This window comes from Suricata suricatta, chromosome 3 (genome assembly GCF_006229205.1).
Source record: "Suricata suricatta isolate VVHF042 chromosome 3, meerkat_22Aug2017_6uvM2_HiC, whole genome shotgun sequence".
Lineage (NCBI taxonomy): Eukaryota > Metazoa > Chordata > Mammalia > Carnivora > Herpestidae > Suricata > Suricata suricatta.
The window spans coordinates 37,889,807-37,908,310 of NC_043702.1; the positions used below are offsets into that span (position 1 = coordinate 37,889,807).

At 38.4% G+C, this 18,504-nt stretch overlaps 1 protein-coding gene across 1 annotated transcript in view; it reads left to right on the plus strand.

Annotated features, from left to right (window-relative positions):
* The window catches only part of DNAH7 (dynein axonemal heavy chain 7), a 271,651-nt gene that overhangs the window by 237,400 nt on the left and 15,747 nt on the right, over positions 1–18,504 (plus strand). The window contains exons 57-60 of the mRNA XM_029934194.1: positions 797–997; positions 5,279–5,440; positions 13,898–14,083; positions 15,811–15,948. Of these exons, the coding sequence (XP_029790054.1) occupies positions 797–997; positions 5,279–5,440; positions 13,898–14,083; positions 15,811–15,948 (687 nt within the window). The remainder of the gene's footprint in view (positions 1–796; positions 998–5,278; positions 5,441–13,897; positions 14,084–15,810; positions 15,949–18,504) is intronic.

Here is an 18,504-nt window from a genome sequence, read left to right on the forward strand (position 1 = left end):
TCTCCACTGTTGTTACTAAAGAACATAGGCACCTTTGCATCCTTCCTAAGTCACCCTTACCCCTTTACCACATGAGTGCCTAAAACATGTTTTACTGAGAAAGAATCGCAACTTAAGAGACCACTGACGTGGACAGTTGGAGGAGGTAGCAACAGAGAGCAGGGCTGCACAGGAAGAGGGAAAGTCCCGTGATAATCCTTCCTAGCCTAGACAGCCTTCAAGACAGTGCTGAGTAAGGGCTCTATTATCCTCCCTCGCACAGACTTGAATATCCCCTTAAGAAAATATAGCTAAAAGTGATATATCTTAATACTTTGCCTTTCAAAATCCTCTCTCTTTTTTCTTTTCATCTCTGTTTGGTTTAATATTGACTTATGTTGCCCGTTCTCACCACCTGGCTACAGCGAGAAGAATGGATTATTCTTAATCTGGCTCTTGGGCAGAGAATCCTACCTATAAATATTTCAGCAACATCAGTTAAGATATGAGATTCTCGGGGGAATGTGTTGGTCTCTATTGTGGCCACCTCTAAATGCTGCAATGCCTCTCTGAACTCTGCTGTCCTGTGATTTAAATTTATCAAGAAGAATGGCAGCCCCCCGGGCCTTCTCAACAAAGTGTGCTGTTTCAGGGGCAGAATCAGATTTTAAGACTTTTGCCTTGAATTGCAGCAGTAGATTCTATATTTTGTGAAAATGCTTCCTCCCACGTCCAGGCCATCCTGTGCACACATGATGTGGAGATTTTCCTTGGATTTTATATACCCATTTGTGTCTAATTTTTTTTTTTTTTGCAGGAGTTAAGCACAGAATCGACACATCCAGATTTCCGTATTTGGCTAACGAGTTACCCGTCACCAACCTTCCCCGTGTCTGTACTGCAGAATGGGGTGAAAATGACCAATGAGGCACCAAAAGGTTTACGGGCTAATATCATTCGATCATACCTCATGGACCCGATCTCTGACCCCGAGTTCTTTGGCAGCTGCAAAAAGCCTGTTAGTAATGGCTAAGCCTTGTTACCTCAGCCCTGTGAAGCATTTCAAGTGGTCCCTGGTGATCTCGAATGTGTGTGGCTGAGTAAAACTACAAATTAAATAGGCCTCCTGCCCTGCAGTGCGGTTGGTTTTGATTACTGATTATTGACTGTGCTGAAGTCAATTGTATTAATATTTTATTTTAATTTTACCACCAGCCTCATTTCTGCTCAGCTGAGATCTTCTGGGGTGTCATTAATAATGTAGCTTTCTATTTAGAAAGTCAGCTGTAAGCCATTCCCAGTACAAATCTGCAAGGCTGGAGAATCTTGTTTCAGGATATTAACTGAGCCCTTTGCTATTTGGAGCCATATCTTTAAATTAAAACATAAAAATATTTCCTCCATATAACTATAATGAGAACCAAAATTATTTTACTCCTTGATTGATGGGACTCATAAGGGTCTTTTTCAGCGTCACCAGGCAAACAGGGAAACCGCCCACTGCTTTCATGATTAGAATTCTGCGTGTGAATGTCTGTGACCTAAAATTGTTTCACAGCGTTTTACCATAATTAACCATGGAAGCGCTTCTTTTTAAGAGGGGTTATGAACCTTGGTAAGTTTCCACCATTACACAGCTCCCACTTTTGGTATCGGAATATGTTTTAAGTACACATCAAAGGAAAACATTAAAAATAAAGAAGTACTTTCATTAAACAAAAGTCTTGGGTACTAACAGAAAGCAAGCACCTGTGTTTGACACTAAGTCAAACCTTATCCGGAGCTTCTAAGACTTGCTGTGTGAGTGGCTTTTGCATTGATTAGGCCCCGAGGAGAGCAGGTGGCTTCCAGGTAGACGGTGAAGCCATGTCTGCATCGGATAGGCTGCACAGAAGCCCTTTTGCAAAATTTTACTCCCTTTCTTTTGGATCCAAAGGTCTCTCCGGTAGAAGTCATGTTCATGAAACAAAGGCCAGACCAAAAGCCAAATCTCCTCAAGTGCCAAAAGAGTACCTAATAATTTTTGGCTTTAACTTTTTATTTGAAAATAATTTTAAGCTTACAGAAAAGTGGCAAGTATAAAAATAGTACAAGGAACACCCCTATGCCCTTAACCATATTCACCTCCTGTTAATATATAGCTTTGGTGCATAAATTAGATATGTCACAACCCTTTACCCCTAAATAAATACTTTGATGTATATTTCTTAAGAATAAAGAAATTATCTTACCCTAATACAATTATTAGTTTAGTGGATTTAGTAAGGATACACTATTTTATCTAATTTACTGTTTGTGTTCCAAATTTGTCTGTTATTTAATCATGTCCCGTAGGGCATCTTCCCTGTTCACTACAGATTGGTCTAGGGTTAGAATAGCATTTAGTTGCCACGTCTCTTTGTCTCCTTTCCCCTGGAACATTGTCCTAGCCTTTGTCTTTGATGACATTGACATTTCTGAAGATTCATCTCCTCCTGTCTTTTTAGTGGACATTTCTAAATTTGGGGCTTGTCTGATCCTTACTCATTAATAGATTCAAGTTATAAAATTTTAGCCAAAACACCACATTAGTGAAATTGTGTCTTCAGAGTATCACATTGGGAGGTCCATGATATCCATTTATCCCTCACTGTTGGTATGAATTTTGATCACCCAGACAGAGTGTTGTGTGATTTCTTCAACGTGTTATTACTGCCTTACCCCTTGCAACTAATCATCAGTCAGGGAGACATTTCGGGGCCACACCAATATCCTGTTCCTCAACAACCTCCTCCCCTCGCCCACATTTAGGAGCCACTGATGTATCTTGCCCGATCCAGTTACTTCCTGTGATAACTCCGACTCCAGCACTCCCTCCATATTTGACCCCAGCCTCTCTAGTCTCCATACCGGCTCTCCCATCCCCCCCTTTACTTATGTATTGTTAGGATGGACTTGTGAATTCCATGGGTTTTGGTCCCCCAGTGGTTTATAATGCGTTACTATCCTTAAGTCTTTTGCTCAAACTGTCCCAAATTTGTTCAGTGGGCGCACCTTCAAGCTGACTCCTCTGTACTTGTTCTAGGTCCCATCATTTATTATTATTATTATTATTATTATTATTATTATTATTATCACTGTTGTTGTTATTACTTAGCTCTCTTACTTTCTGGAATTAGATGCTGCAGGCTCATCTGTTCCTCAACCCTGGAATCAGCCATTTTTCTGTGGAGTCCTGGTCCTAGAGACCTAGATCTGGGTGTTACTGCCTTGTTTTTGGTTCTTGGTCCTTCCAGGGGAGAAAACTGAGAAATATGTGCATGTACCCTCACACTCACACACATACATATATATACAAGTATATATACACACAGATACATGCATCCAGATGAGTGCATGCACACATACATACTCATTCACATATTCTAGAAGTAATGGGTTTGTAACATATATCCAACTTCAGTCCATCTGCCCAGGGTTCTTGCTTACTTTCCCTCCTCCCATATGTGTGTGTCACCTCCTCTGTGCTGAGCACCTGGCTTTCACGTCATCAGCACACTCACCAATTTGCGCTGCTCTGTATCAGATCTAAAATGGTTCCAGATTCTACACAGCATGTGTCACTTTGCTTTTTCCCACCTCTTGGATTAAACTGATGCTACTTTGGTTTTGTCTGTACTCCCTGTTTCAGTTTATTCCACAGGCAAAATTTCCACCTGCCCTTGGACAAAACTTTGGGCAGCATCATGGCTTTTCTGGTTCCTGTCAGGTAATAAAATGACTTATAGTCATTGTAATTTGCAAAGCCAGCCTTGCTTCAGAAATCAGAAAGTGCAGTGTAATATGTTAATCAATACTTACCGTTATTTAAAATACAGGCTTCAACTCTCCAGGAACTTACCTAGGCCCTGTCAGTGGGCTTCGTGCCATTGGGGAAGATGGAGTTGGTATCTTTCTTTTTGTAATGATGGTTGCTGAGTCTGACCATTCAGGTTGGAGTGTGTACAGCCGCATGGCAGCATGGAGTGGAAGTTCTGGTCCTGGGCTGCTATTGCTTGGAGCTCTCTGGGCTTGACAGGGGTTTAAAGCTGATTTTTTTTCTCTTGTGAGTCTTTTCGTGGGTTCTCCTTGGACTCCCCTTCTGGACTCCTCTAACTGTACTCCATCCATCAGCTGACTGCTCATGCCCCCCCTCGGCTGTTGAGTCTCATCATTCACTTGATACAGGCTCTTCCTGTTGGAATTTTCTCACCCTGTAACACAGGTCCTTTTGATCAAGAAACACTTAAAATGACCCCTGGATGACATTCTTCATCCAGCTCCCCATCAACTCATTGGGTTCCAGGCTGGGTTGGCCCACCTTTAGAAGCAGGGCTCTGATTTCCCTCTCCTGATCCACTACCTTGTGGCCATAGACTGTTCTACTCTTTCTGGCATAAATTGTGCACTTTTCCATCCTGCCCCAGCTGCAAGGAGCATGCATCAGCTCTCTGAGCCACCCCATTAATTCCTTCTTACTAGCTTTGACTAAGAAGATAGACCCCATGCTCCTTTCTCCCCTGGGGAGGGGGGCAAGAGGGCTTCCAGCACAGCAGCTGCCCCTTCCAAGAAAATCTTCACAAATTCTCACTCAAGCTCTATTTTGATCATTTTATAACATTCTTGTGGAGAGTGCATCATACATTCTGATCTCTGATTCAAGGCTGGCTTTGCCATTGAAAGTAACTGTCAGACTTCTTAGTAGCTCAGAGTCACTGGAAAAGTCATGAAACTGTCCAAAGTTTCAATCCAGAAGTCCTTCCTGTAGAGCTGCTTAATTGGTTTGAACTGTCGTCTTTGAAATTTCTCCATGGTGGTCTGGGGTCACACATTAGAAATCATTTTTCTCACCTCATGATGCTTCAGCTAGAACTTCCAAAATCCTGTAAAGTTACACTAAATAGACAAGCTTCCTATGATCCCTAAAACCTGGTGTACGTAGCTATGTGTACCAACTGGACATGTGTACAAATGAGCATTAGAAATCATTTTTCTCACCTCATGATGCTTCAGCTGGAACTTCCAAAATCCTGTAAAGTTACACTAAATAGACAAGCTTCCTATGATCCCTAAAACCTGGTGTACATAGCTATGTGTACCAACTGGACATGTGTACAAATGAGCATATTTTTCCTAAACAGCCTATGGTAATTCTGTTTTAATGTACTTGGGTTGGATATATTTATAAACACAAAGAATTAATTACTTTCATTTTAACATATGGTAAGTATAATGCAGTGTTAGGGGGGAAATGATGTGGTATCATTTCTTCTCGTTATAGGAAGAATTCAAGAAATTGCTTTATGGCCTCTGCTTCTTTCATGCTTTGGTACAAGAGAGACGGAAATTTGGACCCCTGGGATGGAATATTCCTTACGAGTTCAATGAGACTGACCTAAGAATAAGTGTACAGCAACTCCACATGTTCCTGAACCAGTATGAGGTACCATAAAAATCACAGCAAGGACGTTATCCATTTCGCTCTTTATCATGTTGTATTTGTAATATTTAGCAGGGAATTCTTCTTAATTTATACTCTTATAAAATGAATAGTAAAATAATTCCCAACTGCTTATTAGGTAGTACATTGTTATAAAAGGATTTCATGGGGCGCCTGGGTGGCTCAGTTGGTTAAGCATCCGACTTTGGCTCAGGTCATGATCTCATGCTCGTGGGTTCGAGCCCCATGTTGGACTCTGTGCTGACAGCTCAGAGCCTGGAGCCTGCTTCGGATTCTGTGTCTCCCTCTCTCTCTGCCCCTCCCTGCTCATGTTCTGTCTCTCTCCATCTCAAAAATAAATAAGACACTTAAAAATTAAAAAAAAAAAGAGGATTTCATAATCACTATACTAGGTAGTTAGGACATTTGGTCTGCCTGGTAGGAACTTATATTTTATCATTTATTTTTGACGTGTAAACACCTGTAGGAATCTGAGACGTGATTATGTTATTTTGCAAAGGATTCAAGAAGACCATAAACCAACCAGGCTCCAAAATGAAGATACAGATTAATTTCCCTCTGTTCTGGAGCATGACTTTATTTTTAAGGAAATTTTATTGTGCTATTATTGTAGAATTTGAGCCATTTGTGAGGAGAGAACAAATTCTTGAGGCCATCCCCTACAGTTCTCTCTCTGTCTGCCTGTCTCTCTCTCTCTCTTTCACACACACACCCCATTTTCTCTTTTTGCTATTTGTCTATCAGTTGGATTTTTAGCATGTTTGCAACTCTGAAGCACTGCTTGTTAATCCAAGTGACTTGCAAGATATGAAGCTTTTTGAAGTGAATCCCTCCAAGTTTTGTTAGAAGTTTGTTCAAAATTAGTTGGAAATTGTTAAATCAATCAATCTCAGAGTATCCAAAAAACTTAATTTTTGAAACTTTTAGTACCTTGGGATAACTTTTTAAAGACCTATAAACAGGAAGGTATTGAATTCTATCTCTACAAAGGCAAAGAAAAAACAACTATCAAGAGCTCACATGACACAAAAGGATCTTTGATCTGATCTGTGTTTCATTGGACAGACTCATATTCTGTACGCAAATGAAATGAGTTGAGAGGCCTTTGACTTTGCAGCATTTAAAATTGGTAAAGCATTTAAAAAGAAGCAAAAATTTGATGAATTTCTGTCTTGTAGGAATATTTGTATATAAAAAAGATGCTGGGATTGGAGACCAAAATGTAGTGATATAGTGCCTGCAGAAGTTTTTGAGCTAACATAGTTATTCTTTTCAATACAAAAAATAAAAAGGAGGGGCTCTTTCTAGTGTATTTAGCAATCTGTTCAAGGACCTATAGAGTATATTCTAATTTAAAATAGTATAGTCCATTAAAAATGCCAGCAATTTAAAATTTAGTAACCATAAAATGAAGCTTTGTAGAATATTATAGACAATAATATTTAAAATTTAAAACATTGAGACCATATTGAAAATTACATTCTTTGGGAAACTATCAGAGACATTATCTGAAACAAATATATTTAAGAAGTTAAAGTATGTGAATATATAGCAAGAAAAGTATATTCTGTGTATACGCTCTTAGAATAATCATAAAATGTTTTGCTTCCATTTCTTAATTATTTAAGAAATAATCTTATTTTGAAAGCAGTGTTTGAGTAGAGCTACTTAGTCTACCAATATAGTAGAATAGATCTGTCAACATACCATTTTAAAATCATAGAATAGTAAGTCTCTAATGCCCATGATCACTCTCAGAGTGTTCCAGTTTGGACAGTAGTACATTTGGTTGCCCTCACTATTTAAAGACAGAGACATAAACGAGGAGGCAAGCAACTCTGCTGGGTGTGAGGAGGGGTAGCCAGGGCTGAATGCATAGAGGTTTTCAGTGTGAAAGAACAATAACAGGTTCTAAAAAGCGGCAAACAAGTGAAAAGATTTGGTTAATGGCAAGGAGCATACTTATATGGCATGTAATGGATTTGGGGGTTATTCTATTGTTATTGGTGCACTTTTAGGAGAATTTTTGCATTTTATAAAATCACTTACCTGGGGCTACCAGAAACTGGAAAAGGCAGAGAAGGATCCTCTTAGAAGCTTGGAAGGAGTATGGCTTTGCCAACACCTTCACTTCAAATTGCTAGCCTCCAGAACTATCACACAATAAATTTTTCTTATTTTAAGCCAACTATCAGGAGCCTGAGGAAACTAATACAGGGGACTATCATGAAACCGAGGCAAGAAATGATAAGAGTTTAAATTAAAGCATTTGAGCTAGGATGAGGAACATTGTAGAGATACAGTAGATATATAGGAAAAAGAACTGAAATGACATAATATTAAATGGTAAAGGGAGAAGTCTTGGTTGATGTTAGTTTTATGGTCTGGTAGGTGGAGGTTCCATTCGTTAATCCAGACAGGGAATAGTCCTAGGAGTTAACAGGTTTACAGCAGGTGGATTAGTGGAATGGGGATGGGGGGAGGGGCAATTATTTCATTCTCTTATATTTATACATCTGGGAAGTATATCTACTAATCTCTTGGCATACAGATATAAAGCCCAAGAGAAGAAAGTGAACAAAATCCAGAGATTTGTGAATTGTTAAAGTGTTAAGAGAAACCTGAGAATGTCTGAGATTTAAAAGGGAGGTCTTGTAGCCTAAGAAAAGAAGTAAGGGGGCTCCTGGGTGGCTCAGTCGGTTGAGCGTCCAGCTTCAGCTCAGGTCATGATCTCATGGTTCATGGGTTTGAGCCCCGTGTCAGGCTCTGTACTGACAGCTAGCTCAGAGCCTGGAGCCTGTCTTCGGGTTCTGTGTCTCCCTCTCTCTCTCTGACCCTCCCCTGCCTGCGTGCTCTCAAAGATAAATTAAAAACATTAAAAAAAATTAAGAAGTAAGGACTGTTGATAAACCCCTAGACAGTTTGATCAAAAGGAAAAAGGAAAGGACCCAAATAAAATCAAGAGTGAAAGAGAAGAGATCACAACCAACACTGCAGAAACACAAATAATAGTAAGAGACTATTATGAGCAATAAACACCAATAAAATGGGCAATATGGAAGAAATAGACAAATTCCTAGAAACATATGAACACCAAAACTGAAATAAGAAGAAATAGAATATTCGAACAGACTCATAAAAGTAAATAAATTTTTATTAGTAATCAGAAGCCTCTCAGAAAACAAGAGCCCAGGGCCGGATGGCTCTCCAGTGGAACTCTACAAAACATTTAAGGAAGAGTTAACACCTATTCTTTTGAAGCTGTTCTAAAAATTGAAATGGAAGGAAAACCTCCAAACTCATTCTTTTTTTTTTTTTCCAAACTCATTCTTAGAGGCCAGCATTACCAAAACCAGACAAAGACCCCACTAAAAAGATCTACAGATCAATTTCCCTGATGAACATGGATGCAAATCCTCAACAAGATACTAGCCAACTGGACCCGTCAATACATTAAAAGAATTATTCACCACGACCAAGTGGGATTTGTACCTGGGATACAGGGCTGTTTCAATATCCACAAAACAATCAATAATGATACATCACATTAATAAAAGAAAGGACAAGAACCACATGATCCTCTCAATAGATGCAGAGAAACCATCTGACAAAAAACAGCATCCTTTCTTGATAAAAACCCTCAATAAAATAGGGATAGAAGAATCATTTCTCAAGATCATAAAAGCCATAGATGAAAGACCAATGGCTAATATCATCCTAAGTGGAGAAAAACTGAGAGCTTTCCCCCTAAAGACAGAAACTGTCCACTCTTGCCACTGTTACTCAACATAGTATTGGAAGCCTTAGCCTCAGCTGTCAGACAACACAAAGGAATAAAAGGCATCCAAATTGGCAAGGAGGAAGTCAAACTTTCACTCTTTGCAGATGACATGATACTATATATGGAAAACCCAAAAGATTCCACCAAAAAACTTCTAGAACTGACCCATGACTTCAGCCAAGCCGTAGGATAAAAAATCAATGCACAGAAATTGGCTGCATTCCTATACATCAATAATGAAGCAGCAGAAAGAGAATCAAGGAATTGATCCCATTTTCAATTGTACCAAAACCCATAAAATAGGGAATAAACCTAACCAATGAGGTGAAAAATCTATACACTGAAAAGTATAAAAAGCTTATGAAAGATATTGAAGATGACGCTCAAAAAATGGAGAAATATTTCATGCTCTTGGATTAGAACAAATATTGTTAAAATGTTGATACTACCCAAAGCAATCTACATATTCAGTGTAATTCCTATCAAAATAACACCAGCATTTTTCACAGAGCTAGAACAATAATCCTAAAATTTGTATGGAACCAGAATAAACCCCAAATAGCCAAAACAATCCTGAGAAAGAAAACCAAAGCTGGAGGCATCGCATTCCCGGACTTCAAGCTGTATTACAAAAATATAATCATTCAGACAGTATGGTACTGGCACAAAAACAGATACTCAAATCAATGGAACACAATAAAGAACCCAGAAATGGACCCACAAACATATGGCCAACTAATCTTTGACAAAGGAGGAAAGAATATCCAATGCAATAAAGACAGTCTCTTCAGCAAATGGTGCTGGGGACACTGGACAGCAACCTGCGGAAGAATGAACCTGGACAACTTTCTTATACCGTATACAAAAATAAACTCAAAATTAATAAAATACCTAAACATAAGATAGGAAGCCATCAAAATCATAGGGGAGAAAGCAGGCAGCAACTTCTTTGACCTCAGACACAGAAACTTCTTACTCAACATATCTCCAGAGGCAAGGGAAACAAAAGCAAAAATAAACTATTGGGACCTCCTCAAGATAAAAACCTTCTGCACAGTGAAGGAAACAATCAGCAAAACTAAAAGGCAACTGATGGAATAGGAGAAGATACTTGCAAATGACATATCAGATAAAGGATTAGCATCCAAAATCTATAAAGAACTTAAACTCAACACCCAAAAAGTAATCCCAGGAAGAAATGGGCAAAAGACATGAATAGACACTTTTCCAAAGAAGACATCCAGATGGGTAACAGACACATGAAGAAAATGCTCAACACATTCATCATGGGGGGAAATATAAATTAAAACCACAGTGAGATAACACCTCACACCAGTCAGAATGGCTAACATTAACAACTCAGGCAACAATAGATGTTGGCGAGGATGCAGAGAAAGAGGATCTCTTTTGCACTGCTGGTGGGAATCCAAACTGGTGCAACCACACTGGAAAACAGTATGGAGGTTCCTCAAAAACTCAAAAATAGAACTACCCTATGACCCAGCAATTGCACTACTAGGTATTTATCCAAACGATACAGGTGTGCTCTTTTGAGGGGGCATATGAACCCCAATGTGTATAATAGCACTATCAACAATAGCCAAAGTATGGAAAGAGCCCAAATGTCCACCAAGAGATGAATGGATAAAGATGTGGTTTATGTATATAATGGAATATTACTCAGCCATCAAAAAGAATGAAATCGTGGCATTTACAACTATGTGGATGGAACTAGAGTGTATTATGCTAAGTGAAATTAGAAGATAACAAATATCATATGACTTTACTCATGTGGAATTTGAGATACAAAGCAGATGAACATAAGCGAAGGGAAGCAAAAATAATTTAAAAACAGGGAGGGAGATAAACCATAAGAGACTCTTAAATATAGAGAACAAACAGGGTTGTTGGAGGGGTTGTGGGTGGGGTGATGGGCTAAATGGGTGAGGGGCATTGGGGAGGATGCTTGTTAAGATGAGCACGGGATGTTATATGAAGGTGACAAATCACTGGAATCTCCTCCCACAAGCATTATTCTGTATGCTAACTAACTTGAGTGTAAACCTAAAAAAAAACTAAAAGAAAAAGAAGATGTAGTTTATACAATGGAATATTACTCCGCCTTCAAAAAGAATTAAATCTTGGCATTTCCAATGATGTGGAGGGACCTAGCGTGTATTATGGTAAGCAAAATAAGTCAGAGAAAGACAAATCCCACATGATTTCACTCATATGTGGAATTTAAGAAACAAAACACATGAACATATGGAAAAGGGGGGGTGGTGAAGAGAAGAGAGGGAAACAAACCATATGAGATTCTTAATGACAGAGAACAATGCGGGCTGCCTAGGGGAGGGGGGGAGATGGGCTACAGGGGTGATGGGTACGAAGGAGGACACTTGTGATGTCACTGGGTGTTGTAGGTAAGTGATGAATCACTGAATCTACTCCTGAAACCAGTGTTGCGCTGCATGTTAACTAACCAGAATTTAAATGGAATAAACAAACAAACAAAAAACACACTGCTATGTTGAAAAGACCATAAATAATTACACATCATAAAAATAAAAGACACGTGAAAATTGAAGAGGTAGCTAAAATTTATCTGACAAAGTGATTTAGTATCTGTAAAAAGAACTTATAATAATATAATAATTATAATCATTCAAATGAAAACACAAGAGCAGAGTAGGGGGACAGCTGGGTTACTCAGTCAGTTGAGCATCTGACTCTTGATTTTAGCTCATGTCATGATCTCCCGGGTTCTTAAGATTATCTCTCTCCCTCTCTCTTTGCCCCTCCCTGACTGTATCAAAATAAATAAATATACTTTAAAAAAAACAGAGTAGGTAATTTAGCAAAATAAATACAAATGATGAATAAATATTTTAAAAATGTCAATATCAAAAATATAACTTCAGGTATATAATGTCCAGGATGGTGACTATAGTTACTAACACTGTATTGCATATTTGAAAGTGGCTGAGAGTAGATCTTACAAGTTCTCATTACATGAAAAAGAAGTGTAATGATGTGTAATGACATGTTAAATAGACATTATGGTGATCATTTCACAATACATACAAATATCAAATCGTCATATACTTCAAATTAATATGTTACCTGTCAATTATATAGCAGTAAAAAAACAAAATATATTTAAAAAACGGGTGGCTGGCTCAGTTGTTAGAGCATGCAACTCTTGTCCTTGGGGTTGTTAAATTCAAGCCCCTCGTTGGGTGTAGAGATTATTTTTAAAATTTTTTTAAATCTTTAAAAGCAATCTAAAAACAATGTTATTGTCTAATGTCAACTTTTTCTCCTAAATGATAATGCTCAGTTTTGTTGAGGGCAGTTATAATGATAATTCCCTATATTGTTGGTGGTTGTGTAAGTATTTATGCTGGTGAGAAAAGAAATTGCAAGATGAACAATCAGTGCTTTTACACTCATAAACATTTTACATCCTCATACCAGAGAATATAATGAAAAAGCAAAGTGAAAGGAAAATTGTTTCTACAAATTTAACTAAAAAGGACAACTTATGGGGCCCCTGGGTGGCTCGGTCGTTTAAGCGTCTGACTTTGGCTCAGGTCATGATCTTGCAGTTTGTAAATCTGAGCACCGTGTCAGGCTCTGTGCTGACAGCTCAGATCTGGAACCTCCTTCAGATTCTGTGTTTCCCTCTGTCTCTGCCCCTCCCATGCTCATGCTCTCTCAATAATAAATAAAAACATTTTAAAATTTTTTATAAAGGACAAATTATAAAACAGTTTATACAAATAAAATAAAGCTATTAAAACTTTAATTGAAAGAATGGGTAGAGGTTAGTTCATAGAACAGATGTTATTAAACAGGAGGAAAATGATGAATTTCACTGATATTCTTGAAATGCAAAATAACACAATATTAATTATCTTTGGGCAACCATTAGCAAAACTTTTAAAACTGCAGTCTTTCAGAAAAGCAGTTTGGTGACATTATTCAGTTGCCTTTCATCAACTCCTTACTTTTGATATAGTAATTTCTTTTTCAGAAATCTAGACTAAAGAATCATTAGAAATTTTAGGAAATGTATATTTAACAAAACAGAAAACAGAAAATTAGAAGTAACTGATGTGTTCAATATAAAAGATGGTTATTCAAATATTTTAAAGAGCACTTCATGAAAAGGTAAAAAGTATCTCATAATAGGAGATTTCGTGAAAAATTACATGCAAAATTATATCTAAAGTGATTGCAATTGCCAAAGTCTGCAGGGATCTAAAAAGGTGAAGGAAATTAACACTGATCATCTCTGAATTATAGTGGATGTTTTGAATGTCACTCAGCAATGCTAGGTTTTCAAAGATGGGATTATGGTCTCGTTTTGTGTCTGGCACATAGTAGGTGGTCCATTAGCGTTGCTTGAGTGAGTGTGTGCACAAGTTAATAGATTAATTCTGTTCTCTGCATTGACTGAATGAAAATGATAAACCGTAGAAGGAGACAAAGACCTTGGAGGAAATAGAAATTAGCAGAGAAGTATATAAAGGGGCATTGTGTTTAGTACACATTTTTGTAAGCAGTTTAATAACATGTACAAACAGGAAACAGCTCTGCATAATGTGCTGCTGATAACTCTTAGCTGATTGAGGGACTTGAACTCTCGATTCTAGGAGCTGCCCTACGACGCTCTGCGGTACATGACGGGGGAGTGCAATTACGGAGGCAGGGTGACCGACGACTGGGACCGGCGCACGCTGCGGAGCATCCTAAACAAATTCTTCAGCACAGAATTAGTTCAAAATCCAGGCTACAAGTTCGACTCAAGTGGCATCTATTTTGTCCCTCCTTCTGGTGACGTAAGTATGACCTTCAAGAAAACTAAAAGCTGGGGCGCCTGGGTGGCTCAGTCGGTTGAGTGGCCAACTTTGGCTCAGGTCACGGTCTAGTGGTTTGCAAGTTTAAGCCCTAGAGCAGGCTTGCGGAGGTCAGCGTGAGACCCACGCTGGATGCTCTGTTCCTCTCTTGCTGCCCCTCTCCTGCTGGCTCTCTCAAAATAAACATTTTTATAAAAAGTAAAACTAAAAGAAGTAAAATATGAAACTCCTGTGATAAAATGGTGATTTTTCCCCCCAGAGGCCTTGGTTTTTTGTTAACTATGGTGTATTGTTTTCAGTCTTCTAGGAACAGAACAAACCCCATGCACAGGTGCAGTTAGTGGTTTCCTGTTGTCTGTAATGGGAGGAGTATCAGAAATAGCACTCACCTGAGAATAGCTTCTTCAGTGACCCGAAATCCTATGGTCATGAATTCAGTCCTTTGGGTAGAAAGACATGTCCCCTAATTAAAATGGAAATACACATGAGAAGGGTTATAAACGGACATTAACAATAATAGTTAGCATTTAGAGCATGCTTAATTATTTACATGCAGTACAGGTATTTATCTCACTAGAGCATCAAATTAACATTGCCATTATTATTCTGTCCTTTTTACAAGTGAGAAAAGAGGTTCACTAAAGTCAGTGACTCGCCCAAGGCCACATGGGTGGAAAAGGGAAGAGAGTTAGAACCCGCTGCTGCAAGAGTCCATTTCCTTCTGCTATTTTTTCCAGGCCTCCCCAGTGGAAGATGTGGTATCTGCCCTCAGGTGATCACACAGTGATAGATAGAAGTCCCCAGACTTCTGGGGACTGCCAGGATAATTGAATTAGTTCTTATTTTATTTCTAAAAGTCAAAATGATACATATTGAAAACTAAACATATGATCACCTGCAACAGAGGTACATACCAGAACCCCACCATCTATTTGGATGAATGCTAGCCAAGAGCAGATGTCAATAGGGATGAAGAGAAAACCAGTCCCAGAGCTTAGGTCCCTGAGTGAGTGGAGCAAGTCAACACGTGTGGGGACGCGGGTATCAAGATCTCCAGTGATGAACTGTCAAGTGAGAAAAAGGCAGGATGAAATCAGGTATATGTGACATGACCTGTTTCAAAAAACCATCCGTGACTAACTCCACCCGCACCCACCATGTATATATATGAGTGTATGGTTACATGCGCATGAAGAAAGGTATGCGATTTTGACAGAAGCCCATATAGATCAAATATATGTGCGCATATACATAAAATGATATGTTAATGATGATTATGTCAGCATAATAAAAATTCAAGTAGTTTTTACTTTGCTGAATTACATGGATTTATCACAAAAATAAACAGGAAAATCAGAGTAAAAAGAAAATTATTGTAATAAATTAAGACCAATCATCTGCAAATGTGGCACAGAAAAATTTCTCCAGAATAAGTTTTCTAAATGAGATGGCTGAGATATTCCTCTCTCCATTTTGAAATCCATTCCAATTGTATGGAATGTTTCCTTTTTCTCCCTAAATGTGTCCTTAAAAAAAAAAAAAAAAAAAACTTTGCCCCAGGTTGAAAGAAAATGAAAGCATTCGGTGTCCAGTTTCACAGGCTCATCCACTCAATAACTGGAGTATTGAAAATTATCTCTTTCCAGTGAGAAAGTTCTACAGGATAATTGATTTCTAACCTCCTGACTCTTGGTTTTTCATCTTTGCAGCACAAAAGCTACATCGAATACACAAAGACTCTGCCGCTGAACCCAGCACCAGAAATCTTTGGGATGAATGCCAATGCAGATATCACTAAAGATCAATCGGAAACCCAACTGCTGTTTGATAACATTCTTCTCACACAGGTATGTGATCGGTACAGGAACTGGCCTCTGAGGCTGGAAGGGACGCTGGCCAAGCAGCGTGTGCCCTCTGTCAAAGTGGGGAACCATTTTCAGGAAAAGAAAAAAATCCCTATGCACCTTAAATATGAACTTCAACAGTAAGTACACGAACACATGGTTTCAGTTGTGTTTCTTTTTTTCCATCCATGTTTGATTTGGAAAGAATCTTTGAGTACCATTCAGCTGCTAGGAGTTCCATTTTGCCTTTCTCGCACAAACTGTGTCCCTTTTTAATCCCTTTAAAGTGGAGTAATATCAAAGATACTTGGGAAGCAGTTTGATGCCAGAATCCATCTAGAATTTTGCCTGTTTTCTGGTCTCTTACTAAATCAATAGCAGCTTTTAATATGACTTACCTTTTCAAATATTCCAGAACATTTAGCCTAGTTTACATAGAAACAGTTTCCTTTACATCAACATTTTATCAGGTTACATAACATTTATTTATTTTTGAATTTATTAATTTTTTTTTTTAAGAAAGCAAGCACAAGTGGGGGAGGGGCAGAGAGAGGGAGACACAGGATCTGAAGCAGGCCCCAGGCTCTGAGCTGTCAGCACAGAGCCTGACGCGGGACTCGAACCCACAAACTGTGAGATCATGACCTGAGCTTAAGTCAGATGCTTAACCAACTGTGCTACCCAGGTGCCCCAATTTTTTAAAGTTTATTCTGAGAGAGCATTAACATGTGCTGGAGCAAGGGAGGAGCAGAGAGAGACAGAGAGAGAGAATCCCAAGTAGGCTCCATGCTTAGGCTCAATATCACAACTGTGAGATCCTGACCTGAGCTGACATAAAGAGTCCAATGCTTAACTGATGGAGCCACCAAAGCACCCCTACATAATATTTAAAGAATATAACTGTGGCACGCCTGGGTCCAGCTTTAGCTCAGGTCATGATCTTTTGGTTCCTAAGTTTGAGCTCCATATCAGACTCTCTGCTGTCAGTACAGAGCCCACTTCAGATCCTCTGCCCCTCTTCCATAGGCGTTCTCTCTCTCTCTCTCTCTCTCTCGCATAAATAAACATAAAAAGGAATTATATACTACTGTTAAAAAAAAGAATAAAATTGCAATAGTAAGTATAAAATGTATAAAAAGGTTGAAGAGAAAAATACAGCTGATACCTTGCAGACATGCAATCCATTTGCAAGTGCATAAATGTAAGGGCATGTCAGAGAGTAATCTAAGGCATTAGAATTCAGCATGCCATGGGCACAAGTCTGTACATTTGAATGAAAAGTATTTAATCTTGCTCTTCAATTAACAGATCTTCTCTTGTATTTTTGCCCTTCAGAAGATGTGCTCAGTTGTTTGTTTTTTATTTTTGAAAGCAAATTAGTCCAAATGACAAGAGTTCCCTTAGTGACTGAGTAAAATTTTAATAAGAATGCTTACTTGATCAAGTGAATTATCCCACTAACTGAATTCTACCTTATCTTTTTACTTTTATGGAATCCCAGAGTAATAATGGTAATAGTTAATATACAAAGTACTGACTATATGCTAATGCTGTTCTAAGTTCTTCATGTATAACAGTGTGATGCATACAGCAGTCCTTTGAAGTAAGGGCTAACTATTCCCCCTTTACAGCTAGAAAACAAATACAGAATGATTAAGTAGCTTGCTCAAGGTCAACCAGTACAACTTCAATCCAGGAATCAAAGCCAAGCAGTCTAATTCTCACTAGTTTGGCCCCAGAATCTGTGTTCTGAATCATAGAGCTTCTTTCTAGATTCTGAAGATGGGATAGGACCTACAAGGGCAGATAACAAGAGATACTGGGGGAAAAGGAGACTAGAAGAAACGGATTAGGAGGATAAAATGGTGTGCTATCCTTGATGGAAAAGCCCATGGAACTCCTAGCTCTGGTCTACTGTAAGATGACATTTTCTAATAAGCAAAAAGGACAGAGACTATTTTTATGCCCATTTTTACATGTTAATACCAGTAAAAGTCAGTCACTGCCTGAGTACAAAAGAATATGTAGAGACATGAATAAGTGGGTCTTTGGGAATATTAGACACATGTACATAGTAGTCTGAAAACAGGACATTTATAGTGTCTTTTGGCTTTATTTAAAGTTGATGGGGTGTGCCACATTACAGAAAACATAAAAGAGTGGGTTCGTTCCAACAGAAAATGACTCAGAACCAAACAAATAAGTTTAAATACACATGGGGTATCTTCTCAGTATGTAATTAAACAGCCTCTTTTAATACCCTCAGACTCAAATTGGCAAGTACAATTATAATAATGGGCAGGCAAGTAGTGTGGTGATTCTACATTGGTTTACCACAATTCAGAGGCAGAGAGACCAGAAGAGCAAGTTTGGAGAACAAGTTAACAATGACAAAACTTTCGCATTATGGATTTTAAATATCTTTAAAAGTTAGGATAGCAAAGAAATTAGAACATTCTACTGGAGTTGGGAATTGTTACTATTACAAATCTGAAAATAGGCCTATATACAATTTCTTAGGGCTGAAAAAATATGAGATATATTCATTTATATTCTAAT